Source organism: Sciurus carolinensis, chromosome 3, assembly GCF_902686445.1.
Source record: "Sciurus carolinensis chromosome 3, mSciCar1.2, whole genome shotgun sequence".
NCBI classification, from domain to species: Eukaryota; Metazoa; Chordata; class Mammalia; order Rodentia; family Sciuridae; genus Sciurus; species Sciurus carolinensis.
Genome location: NC_062215.1, coordinates 31272053 through 31284701, shown reverse-complemented (window position 1 = coordinate 31284701; position 12649 = coordinate 31272053). Strand labels below are relative to the sequence as shown.

Genomic DNA, 12649 nt, shown 5'->3' with positions numbered 1-12649 from the left:
GCTCGTGGAGGAAACTAGGACAATTGAAGAAGCAGAGGCTTTAGCAGCTTGGGGGAAACGGCTCTTGCGGTGTTGCTCCTCACTTTTCCAATCTCTCTCTTTCACTGAATCTGCTGTTTACCCCCACGTGTATTTAGCTGCTCAGTTCCCTTTCACGTTTTCACCCATGTGCAAACAATGCCAATCCACTGAGTTTTGTGTCCTCTGGATGTGACATTTTCTGCTCCTCTTTGTTGCTCTCATCCTCAAACCTTTGGCTCATCTCTCTCTCTCTGAAACCCAAACAGGCTCAGTAAAGTTATACATTTTTTTTTGTTTCTCTATATTATATCATTTCAATCCAATGATGAGGACAGCTACTTTATGCTTATGGTTAGATTAATTCTTCAATTTCTTTAACATAGAAAATAATCGTATTGGCTAATGCAATGCATTTTTCTTGGTTGACAAATATCCTTCCAACTACAAGGTAGAGAAAGAAAAAATAATATAGAATGAAAAGAATAGAAATCACTGGGTGATGTGCACCCATGCCCAGTGAAGTCAGGGTTGTCCTAAGTCCATGGGAAGATGGCCCCCAGTCATCAAGCCTGCATCAAGTTGACACATAATGACCCTGAAGGTGGTAATTTGCATGTGGTGGACTCTCCCACCTGGAAACTGAAATGCCCCAGAACAGCTCTCTGGAATTCTTTGGCTTCCTCTCCTTCTGAGGAATAACCCAATAGTGATGGTCCACAGAGGCACTGGCGGGTACACTACCAGCTTCTGAAAGGCTCCGGCTACTTTTGCAAGGATAAATCCTTTTTTATGTTAAATAATGCAATCAAATGAAAAGCGGTTAAACAATTTGCTCTTATACCTTTTATAGGGAAGAATTAGGATGGTGGCTTCTGATTCATTAGCAATGGAGGTGGGAAGAGAGATGGGCAAGGACATATACAGAGCCAGGCCTCCGCTCACACACACTGTGCCATCTACTGCAGCATATAGCAAACCACAAAAGTGTCACCACTTCAGGCTGTACTTTTAAAACAAAACTAGCAAATGTCTTATCCTCTGGAAGACTTGCTGCACTGCACCTGTTACAAAACACACTTCTATCCTGCAAGGGCAGCAAATTCACTTTTGAAAATGTTTTCTGCTTTGAGTCTGCAGAGAAATAACATCTAATCTGTAAATGAGAGGTTCAGGCAGGTTACCTAAGGCTCTCGGGAGTAGATGTGGAACAAAGTTCTGGCATTTGTCCACAGCATCAAAGCACCTGAAAAAATTCTAGTTTTTCTCTGTAATCTCTGGCAGTTGGTGAGATGAGACCAAAAGATGCAAGGGTGCTTTGAATCCACTGAGGATACACTGACCCCACTTTACTGTATTCAGGACAAATGCAGACCGAAAAATCTTGCGACTCTCATGGAAAACTGTTTGCTGGATTTTAAGCTATAATTGACACCTTTAATCTCCAAATCGTGATGGGAGTTGACCTGGAGCACAGCCCTGGAGTCTAAAGAAGCAGAGTATAAAGTATAAAGAGATGCTATTAAAAACATTTCTGTACATCAGCAAACTCTCAGAAAGCATGTTGATGAGTTGAGTGTAAACAAATAGAAAACAGAAGAATTCAGATTTTCTTTCAAATATATACTGGCTTAAGTATGAAAGAGAAAAACATTCAGTTGACAAAATATGCTTGGGGTTTTGCTGAACCCAGAAATTCTGAAGAGTAGGGTGAGATGCTCTTGCCAAACCCTAAATACTGCAGAGTTGAGCATTCCCTCTTACCAATTAGATACTTGCCATTTCATTTCTGTGGATTTCTCGGTTGTTTCTTCATCTTTTTTTTTTTTTAAAGCAAACAAAATAATTAGCTTTGTCTCAGGGTAATGTTGCTAATAATTCCACAATTATATCATTATTTTAACCCCCAAATTAAAGACTGTCCTGCTGTCTCTGTGGATGCAGTAGGCTGCCTGCTGGTTTCAATAACCCTTGAGTGCACCAGGTTAAGGACTGAATTTCTGTCCTTATAAATTAACACAAGGAAACCTACTCCATAATGCAATAGAAAATTCTATTTCTAATGCTTAATTAATCCTCTCCAGTCACTAACAGACCCTGCTTGTGACCTTTTGTTTCAACCTCACCCAAATGCGAGTCTCCTGAGATGAGAAGTGTTAGTATGTGAATGCTGATAGAATGTGCTGGCAGCACATATGGTCAAGTATTAAACAGTTGACAGTCTGGATAAATTAGCTTCTGATAGCTCACTAATCAAGTGTAAGAAGGAAATGTCAAGTTGGCCAGCATTGATGAAACCTTCATCAAAATCCTGAGCTGGAGAGAGGTAGACAAAAAGGAAAATGTCCACATCTAGCTTGCACTGCCTCCAAACACTTGTTCTGAATATCAGCCTTGGCAGAGGAGACAAACAAGAGAAAGGACCAGAACTGTTGCAAAGAAAGGCTGTGGGAGGCCGGCTAGGGTGACTGTATTTATGTGCTATACCCTCAGGCTGCCTTCTCTTTGATATGGAAAACCCAGTGATAACCAATTCAATACTGTCTTACCTAAGGCATTACAAATAGAGTGGAGTTGTGTGGAAAATTCCAGTTTCCAGAAAACTGTAGGGTATGGACAGAGTCATGTCTGCAGAGAACTGAGGTTCTCCTAGGAAGAAACCCTGGAAAGAGAAAGCCAGGCATGTGCCCTACTTGGGTATTTTTGCAGGCAGAGGGAGCAGTAGTGTAGTGACCTTGTACCTGGACAAGGCTTGGATAGCTTCCTTAGGCTTCCAAACTATTCAGGTTATTTCCACCTGTCCTTGTGAATCAGGACAATAGCTTCCTTTCCTTTTGGCCTGCACATTCAAGAGTCAACATAATGTGAAGACTGACTGTGCTCTGAGCCTTTGGGCACATTTTGAAAATTTTCATTCCCTCCATGTTTTCATCTGTAAAATGGGAAATAAATAGTACCTGTCTCATGAGGGAGCTGTGTGGGTTGACTAGAGGTAATACAGATAGGCTTAGCAGCGCCTGGTGGGTGGTAAGTGCCCTGAAAACATAACTGTCATCTTTGTCACACCCTGTGAAGTCTCTCCCTCTGGGCTCTCCCTCTCCTTTCCCAGTGCTGCCACCGAAGCCTGCTCAGGCTGTCACCACCTCTGTTCTGCTAGCTTCCTAATTCATTTCCGTATTCTAAGTCCATAACTCTTGCAGTGCATCACATACAGTACCGACCTTTGAACTTTCACGAGTCCACTTGCTGTCTTGACCCTGTCTTGTTCAATGGCCTGCAGAGCTCATCACACAAAGACTAAACTCCTTGGCCTTGAATGCAAACCCCACAACACCACCCCGCACCTGCTGACCCTGGTTTCACTCTCTAAATTTTTCATTTCCCTTTCTCATGAGCCTAGGCATCTCCAGAGCTATACTATTTTTCTCCTCCCTCTGCTAGTTTCCTTATTCTCCTCTACTTGTCCCAGAATTTTCCTGTTTTTATAACTGCTCATTCTTCTTTCCATTTGGAATTTACATTCAGTCCAAATCCTGGCCATCCTTCCAAGCCAGGCCTGGATGCCACCTCCACCCTGGAGCCTTTATGGATCCCACCACCATTTTACCATCCCCTCATTCTTTTCGGACCCCAGTGCACTTCACCTCGAGTGACAGTCATCGCTTGATATGCCTCCTATTTATGTTCCACATTCCAGCCTCTCAGCTCCACGGATCATGGCTGATTTTTAGTTTGTCTGATATCTCCACCCTGTGCTCTGCCCTCATGGATGGTTCAGTCACTGAGGAGCTGGTCTTGTGTGCTTCATTGTTCCCTGACTTATTCTCAGTCACCTCATTGCTCCTTCACACTGGTGCCTTTGAAACTATTTCAACTCAGGAAGTAAATGGGATGGAAATGTCCTATCAGCAGGAAACCCAAACACACAAAACTGCACAATGGACCCCCAGCCACACCCTTCTTTCTAGGAGGGAGCAAGGAGAAGACATCAGGAGTGCAGTACCTTTATACCTGGTCACTACAGCTGCGTTGGCACTGAGCGGCTCTTGGAAGCTGACAGTGAGTGATGTGCTGCTAGTTACTGTGAGGCAGGCATTGGCTGGCACCTCGGGGGCTCCTGGGACAGAAGGAAAAACACGGGATCTTAACATAGCAAATCCTTTTCAAACAATGTTCCCACCTCTTCAAAGGATGCCCTGAACATTTGTTTGTAGAGGTTGCTAGCTTTTGCTTTAGAATTCTCAATGACTTTTATTTGTTGCCATCCTGGTCTTTTCTGAGGATTAGGATATCTTCTGAAGGGGTAAATAATAGCAGTCAAGCCTTCCCAAAGTGTCCTGGAAACACAAGATGAGGTAGGACTGGGTTAGCAAAAGAAGGACAGAAGTGACAGCAGGATCCTACTTTGAAGACAGAGTTCCTTACCTTGCATGAGGTACTTTCATGTACATTTTTTCATTGAGCTGAAACTGCTGTCCCAAAAGGCCAAGTTCTTTGCTCAAGAACACAGTGGGATGAAAGCCCATGGCTTCCTAATGCCTAATTCTAGGCATTTTCCAGAACAGGATTCTAGCCAGCTTGCTCTCAGACTGCCTCCTATTACATTTCAGGTAGTGTTTTCTTTTATGGGGTGGTGTCCTGCCTACTAATCTCAGGCTCTAAGGACTGATGGTGGTCTTAGGTATTCCTTAACACCCAGAAGGCATTTTGTAATTTAGAAAATGATTAAAAAAATGGCATCAAGTCTACAAATATATCTGTTTCTGGCATTAATCTGTGCTAAATTAGGCACAGTAGCAAATGCACGTATGAAAGCAATTGCTGAATCTGTAAAATCCACATATCAGCATGTTGAGGAAACTGTTAATATTGAGAGCAACCTTTCATTAATGCTGCTGAAGTTATTTGCTTCAGAGAAAGAGTTAGGCCTACATTTGGTATTTAGTGTTAAGAAAACAGTGCCTTTGTTTTTGGTCTATATCAGAGTCAGTTCATTCTTTTTCAAATAGTTTGAGGTTGAGGCAGAGAATTTCAAAGGTGTGATCTGACTTTTCCCTTATATTTAAAATTTCAAGTCTAATTTTTTTATTGTTTGAATAAAATCTTCTAGAATGAGAGCTCAATATTACACAAGTGTTTGAGTTGTATATTTTGTTTTTATACTAGGGGCCGCTCTTGCTCTCAGCAGTACTTTCCAGTGCTAATGAGAATTATCCAGAAAGGTTTTTCTTAAACTAACAAAAAGAATCAGTAAGGAGAATGGAAATGCGACAAAAGCATAATTTATGGTTGATTGACTGTTCTTCTCTGTTGCTCGTATTAATCGAAGTTCAGTTTATAGCTCTCTATAAAAAAATGCAGTAGAGGGTTGAAAACAACTTAAACTTGAGCTTGAAGCAGAAACTAGACAAATAGGCAAACAAATATTTTTCCACCTCCACATCCCGAAATACAACCACTTAGGGCTTCAGACGGTCCAGGTCATTGGGCATTAGGGCGTAGCGGGTGGAAAGTGCTAGATGAGTGCGACATGGTGGAGGGAGGCCAGAAGCACAGAGGTCTCATGGCTGTGGCTGGAGAACCTATCAGGAGCCAGAAAATCAAGCAAGACAAAAGCCCCTTTTACAGCCTCCCAGAGCCCTTCCTCCAAATAGGCTGACAACGGCCATCCATGACCCAGTAGAGTAGCAAAAAAAAGAAAAAAATCAGTGAAAGAAGGCCTGGTTGTCTCAGACCACAGTCAAGTCTAGTTAAATGTAGGAGTCCTCTGCGAATACTCACTGGCATGTTCGAAGCCTGTTTTCATGCGCCTGTAGAGCCGGTACCGCCACTCCCAGGCTTTCAGCTGTTTCTCTTTCTCTGTGTTGTCCAGAGTGAATCCTTCATTCTCCACCTGAGCAGACAGTTCACTCACCCTGTCCTGGGCCTCCTGGACCAGCGTGTTGAGGTGCAGGGCTCGGCTTTCCAGGCTGACAACTAAGGCAAAGAAATGGGGTGAATCCTCTTTCTTTCTGGGGAAATGCTTCTGCGTATCTGAGTGTATCTACTATGGGTTTGAAAAACCCCTGGAGAAATTGGGATCTGTATTTATCATGAAATATCCTATTATGATAAAGTCGAATTAGTGACATTTACAACTGGTAAACTCATCAAATTAAGATATTTCCTTTGCTCTCTGGCCCTCTGGTCATGTGCATTCCAATTAGCTGCTAGGCAAGGGCTGGGGAGATAGCTCAGCTGGTAGAGTGCTTGCCTTGCAAGCACAAGGCCCTGAGTTCGATCCCCAGTACTGCAAGGAAAAAGGAAAAAAAAAGAAAAAAAAAAAAACAATTAGCTTCTAGGCACAGATAATTATAATTGCACAGATTGGTGTCTGTGATGTTCAGAAGGACAGACACTAAGGGGCAAAAGCTCTATAGGGGCAGGAGAGGAACCAGGAAAAATTACCCATGAGTCAAGCTACATTCTGCCAAAACTGTTTGTTTGATAGAATCTGATTCAGATTTTCTGTTCCTATCACATTCTTCCCAGCATATAGACATTTTTGTATGCCTGTCTAAGAGATATAATTTGCTACTATCAATTTATTTATGGCAAACAAAGTGTTGTACTACTGGTGCTACAGTGGAACTAGTGAGCTCTGAAGGATGGATAACTTGGGTGCAATCGTACACTGATCTTTGAGCAATTTGATCTTTGATAGTGGTCTGATTATACAATAAAAGTTCTCCAGAGCTGTACATTCCCAAAAGAACAAGTTATACTAGCTCTTCTTTGCAAGAAAGACTGCAGAACTTGACATTTCTATTTTACATGGTGCCTCATAATCTTTATTTGATTTACATCATCTTGTTTACCCGACCTACCTCTGTGTGATTGGGTGTTCATCAGTGATGGAACTTTTCCATCCCTGTGCTAAGGCTGTGAGGTTGCTTCTTGCTCTGAGCTTATGAGGGTCTGTCTATGTGGTCGCCTAGTCACTTCAGAGGAGCCCTTCCTGGTCAGTGATAGGAGAGAAGATGACCTCCATATGGAAGTGTGGTAGGGAATCACACAGTGAAAAAAATCAGAATCAAGGTCTGCAGATTTGTTGCTGAAATGTGTTTGACACACCCTGTGACCAAAACAATATTTCCCCCTGGTGGGTGGGAAAGAAATTCATCTATTTCATTCTTTTAATTAAGGGGGAAAATATTATGAAGATAACTCAAGTGAAAATTTGTTAGGTATATTTTGAAATGGAAATTAGGTGGTTATATATTCATATTCTCTGTGTTCATAGGCATGTTTGCATTAATTACAGGAAATGAATACTAATTTATTATTGCCCCTGCGTACCATCAGTCTAAATTTATTTACAGATGAGGTCAATGAAAAATTAGTTGAGTCTTTTTCCTTTTTTCTTTCTTTCTTCTTTCTTCTTAAAGTTGCTGTTTAGAACACTCAGGACTGTGTTTTGCTGCAGATTTGTCATGGTTAATGAATGTTGCTGTAGCAGTCAATCATGTACTCTAAATACTGTCACGCTTTTTTTTTAAAAGCCTCAGTCATGAGCCATGACAGAAAAATAAACAAATAAATATAAAGCTAAAAAACTCTTTCACTGAGCAGCTACACTATGCAGAACCCCCTGGGAAGACTAAAGGAGGCCAGAATAAATGATAATATAAGTGCTGTGGACGTCGGGAAGCAAGGATGGTGTATGAATGTGGAGGTTCTGGAGAAAAAAAATACACACACACACACACACACACACACACACATACTCGGGTGCACACTCCAGTGGAAAAATTGGCAATATTAGTAGCCTCAAGGTGCAATTTCCTGGAGTAGTGAGATTGACAAGTCAGTACTAAATGCTGTTAATTTAACTAACTTCAGATTAATGGTAGAGTCTGCTATGACTGAAGCCCTCAAACACAGTCTCATTATAGCCTTGCTGGGAAGGTCCTAAATATAGGCATTGACAGTTTAAAACAAATTCGTATACATTTGTGTATTTTTAGACATAGGTTAGGCGTCAGAGTTTGTGTCACAGTTTTCAGGTTGATTAATTGACCCAGTAACTGCACCCTCTACCCACTGCCCCCCCTTCTTCTTCCACTCCAAATTATAGAGAAAATGGGGGAATTGTCCTTGTTCAGTTATTCAGTGAGCCTTTTATTGTAAGCCTGATGTTTGAATTGCATGCATGCGTCAACACTTGGGTGATAGACACATGATTTATAAAAATAAATTTTTCTAATACTATGAAATCCCCCCTATTAATTTTTATATCCACAACAGTTATTACTGGTGTGAATTCCAGGTGGCATTTCAGATGGACAGCTTCTCTTGAGCTCTGCTGGGTTCCCCTTGACATTTTTCCTGCTTTCCCCAGCAGAGCACATTTTGCTTCTGCACCTTCCTTTTCTGCTAGGCTTTAGACTTCATGTAATTTGAGTTGTGATGGCAAAGGGATTCCACTTCATGATAAAGCTTTCTGTCTCTTCAGATACTTACAAGGGGGATCCGTGGACTTTTGGGAGGTGAACTTCCCAAGATTATTTCCATCCCTGTGATCCTCAAACAGGGATACTTAAACTTCATAATTTCTCGGTAGTAATGGTGGGTGGGTTGGAGATACACCTATTGATCCCACAGTATGATATCTGGTGTCTTGGAGTGTTGAATTTTATTTGCAGAATTTGTTGAAAGCATATCATTTAGAAATTGGAGACAAATGTGTTTAACGTAGAGGAGAATGGAAAGTATTTCTAAGAACTAGAGATTTAAAAAAAAAACTGTATAGAAATCTCCCCCTTTTGGGGGTTCATTCCCCAGGTGCTCCTGAGGCTACACTCACTCGTCTCTGTTGCTGGGGATACTTGCATGGACAAGTCAGAGAGGCACTGACTGAGTCAGTGGTTTCCAGCCATTTCACAGAGCAAATCTTTATTTTTTTTCCCCCTATGGATTTTTTAATAGCTTAATAAAACACTCTTTTGAAGGCTTTTTTTTTTTTTTTTGCTACCAAACCAGCTGACTTATAAAGTAATCTTGTTTCTCCCTATTATTAATGACCTATTTTAACTGCCAATAGAAGCATCTGTTCAGATGAGATAATCAACCCAACTGGGTTAATATATTTTAAGCAGAAGCAAATGAATATGATAATTATATTAGAGTGGGTAATTTTATCTGGAATAATAGCGTGATAGGGTAGACTTTTTAACACCTTGGAAATAGTTCTGGGAACCCCATTTCTATTTTTTTGATCCCAGAATGGGAAGATTTACAATATCCTTATTTTAAAGATGAAGAAACTGAGAACATGGGAGTTGGGATGATTTAACCACAATTTTCTTAAAAATCTTAAAGACCTCAGGGAACTTTCTCTAAACCAAATGGAAGATGAACTGGCCTGTTATTTATATATTGTAATTTTTCCAGTCACTATTTGGCGTGAGATAGATGAACTTATCTTGGCTGACTGGTTGGACTTACAAAATAGAAAGACAATGTCTGTTTTATAATTGTTTTTCCTGCGATAATTTTATAATTATTTTTCACTTCCTTTTTTCTTGAGTCCATCCATTCCCCTTTCACTTCCACCCACTGGGTATTTTTCCTTTGAGTCCAGCACTCATAAAGTTTTTGCAGGGTTTGGCCTTTTCTCTCATTGCAGTTGGTCCCTTGTCCAGCCAAGCAACTGTCCCTCTGAGCAGCTATAGCCAGTACAATAGAGGGTCTGTGGGTGTGTGGTGAGCAGTCCGGCTGGCAAGACCACTCTGCAGCTCCTGAAACAGTCTCCGCGCTATTGTGGTGTTTAATTATCAACAGCGTTTCTACCACCCAGTGCTTCTGAGTGGGTATTTGTTATAAGACCTACCCAGCTAATTAACTGCGGGAGGGGTTGGGGTGGGCTGGGAACTTGGTGTTCAAAGAATACAATTACGGTTACTGTTTAAATCCTGAGATAAATAATGATCAGGGGCTGAATGGGTTTTCTTCACCATCGGAATCTAATGTATGGATTGCCAACTACTTACTATTTCTTAATTATACCCTTGCCTTGCAATTGGTGAATTTGGGTCTGGTTGATAATTGCTTAAAACCTGAAAGTATAATGAGAGTAAAATGTAAACCAATTTTAATCCTTAATCGAGGGCTTTAGGGAACAATTGAAACAATTGAAACAATTGGCTTGTTTGAAAAAATGGAAAATATAGACACATTTGCACATTATTAATGATATGCCATTTTGCAATTTAGTAACAGCTTTTCTATTATTATTATTAGCATTTTCCTCTTTTATTGATGAGAAAAGTGAAGCACTAAAATAATCATTTAACCTCAGTAACAGAAGGATCCTTACAAGCCACTTCAGGTTTGCTAAACTTTTAGGTTTAGCTACTTTAGGCTGCCTAACCCATAGTGCCCTTGGCCTAGTCTGATCTTCATGAGTACTCCTCAATGCTCATCAAGGTGGCCTCGTTCACTGTCACCCAATTCTGAATTTAGAGTTCCTTGAGTTGAAATCTGTTTTTCTATTACTTTCCAAAGTGGAGGCAATTCTTAAAAGGGCTTTGGCATTTTATAGATCAAGCACTATGCCTAACAAATATATCACCCGAGCCAGTTACTCTGCCATATTCAGCCTAAGTATCTCATCTGTAAAACTGGCATAATAATAGCACCCGTTTCATAAGCTGCAATAAATTATTGATAATATTTACATAGAAGGCTCTCAATAGAGGTTTATATTATTATTGTTATACCCATTGATTTTATATTTTTAGACACAAATAAAATCAGAATACTTTTTTATGTAATAGTTTGATATTTTCCATGAAAATCTTTTGCTTCAGATAAAAATTTTATTGCATCTACATGTAGAAATATAATATATACTCATAAGTGGTGTCAATTTCAACCCTATCTGTTATTTCAAAGGAGAAAACAAGGTCACTTAGGCATAAACCTGTACTGTAAGTCAATATCCCCTTGGCAGCCAAGAAGAGCAGTTAATAAAATTTATCCTTGCTGACTGTAAGTGTCAATCTTCTAATACAACTTCACAACTGACTTGGTTTAAAGTAGGAATATCAAAAGTAGGAATATCAAATGTAGAGTTATTCTAAGGATGAAATGAGGGCATTTGGCAGTACATGGATAGAAATGAAGAATATCATGTTAAGTGAAATTAGCCAAACTCAGAAACCCAAAGGTCAAATGTTTTCTCTCATATGTGGAAGCTAGAGTAAAATAAAAGAAATTGGGAGGGAAGGATAAGATTACTTAAAGAACCAATCGGATACAAATTAATAGACCAGCCAAAGAAAGTCTAGTGGAATAGAAGGAGAAGAGGAAAAAGGGGGAGGGAAAAGGGGGGATCATGAACTGAAATCAATTTCCATGCATGTATGAATTTGTCAGGGTGAACCTAACTACTATGTATGACCATAAAGTTCTAATAAAATCTTATGGTATACTAAAAAAAATCCTTATAGTGAAGAAATTCAAAACCTAAGTGGCAATTTTACCTGTCCTGTTAAGGTTCAGAACTCAAAGCTTTTGCTTCACTTAGGTTTCAATCTGTTGTCTTGTTTTAGGGTTTTCCCAAGAGAATATGGTTCCAAGAAAGTTTTAGAGAGCTGGAGAGTAAATGGTTCATTTTTATTGCTATGGATCTTTCTTCCAGAACTCATGACACCTGGACATGGACTTTGAAGTACCATTCCCCTCTATTTTCTAGCAGAACATTGATTCACAAAGCCCCTATTAGATAAATTAGGATGTAACTAGTGATTCCTCAGGAAGGTGGTACTGATGACACAGAGGGGTAATTTATGCCCAGGTCTCATCAAACTCAAAAGGCAAGCACACATCTTCTCTAAAGCAAACGTGGAGAAACACTTAAGGGAATTTTTTAGAAAACCCAAAGCAGATTACTCAATGGTATCATACGGGGGTTAAGTATGAAACATGATAACCATGTCTTCTTCCAGTATTTTAAGCACAGTCTATGGACATACAGTGTGAGCCCTATCATTAAAAATTTCCTGGTAGTGATGTTTGGAAAAAAAAAATAAGCAAAAAGAAATAGGTGAAATTAGTTTTAATAATGTATTTTGGTTAATATACCCAGAATGTCATTTCAACATGTAATCAATGTAAAAATTATTATTTAGATACTTTATTTTTTTGTACTGGGCCTTTGGATGCCTGTATAAATTTTATATTTAGAACACATTTTAATTTGGAGTAGACACGTTTCTTTTAAATTTTATTTTATAATAAACTAACAATTTGTAATTGTGTTGATGGGTGCAAAGTGATGCTGTGATTTATGAATACAATGTGGAATGGTTAAATCCAGCTAATTAACATAACCATTGTCTGAAACGCTTATTTTTATGAGAATATTTGAATTATACTTAGAAATTTTAAAATGTACAATAAAATATTAACTGCATTCAACACCCTATGCCCTTGATTGAAAAACAATTCCTCTAACAGGATTTTGTATGTGTTGACCATCATTTCTCCCTTCTCCCCACCCCACCCCAAGCTTCTGTAACCACTATTCTGCTCTGTTTTGATGAGCTTGATTGTTTTATATTGCTCATATAAATGAGGTAAAGCAGTA

At 39.6% G+C, this 12649-nt stretch overlaps 1 protein-coding gene across 1 annotated transcript in view; it reads right to left on the bottom strand.

The window, feature by feature from the left end:
• Nucleotides 1-12649, bottom strand: part of Ankfn1 (ankyrin repeat and fibronectin type III domain containing 1) — a 244704-nt gene that overhangs the window by 114340 nt on the left and 117715 nt on the right. Inside the window, exons 5-6 of the mRNA XM_047547242.1 lie at nt 5800-5994; nt 4022-4135 (exon numbers count right to left, since the gene is read on the bottom strand). Of these exons, the coding sequence (XP_047403198.1) occupies nt 4022-4135; nt 5800-5994 (309 nt within the window). The remainder of the gene's footprint in view (nt 1-4021; nt 4136-5799; nt 5995-12649) is intronic.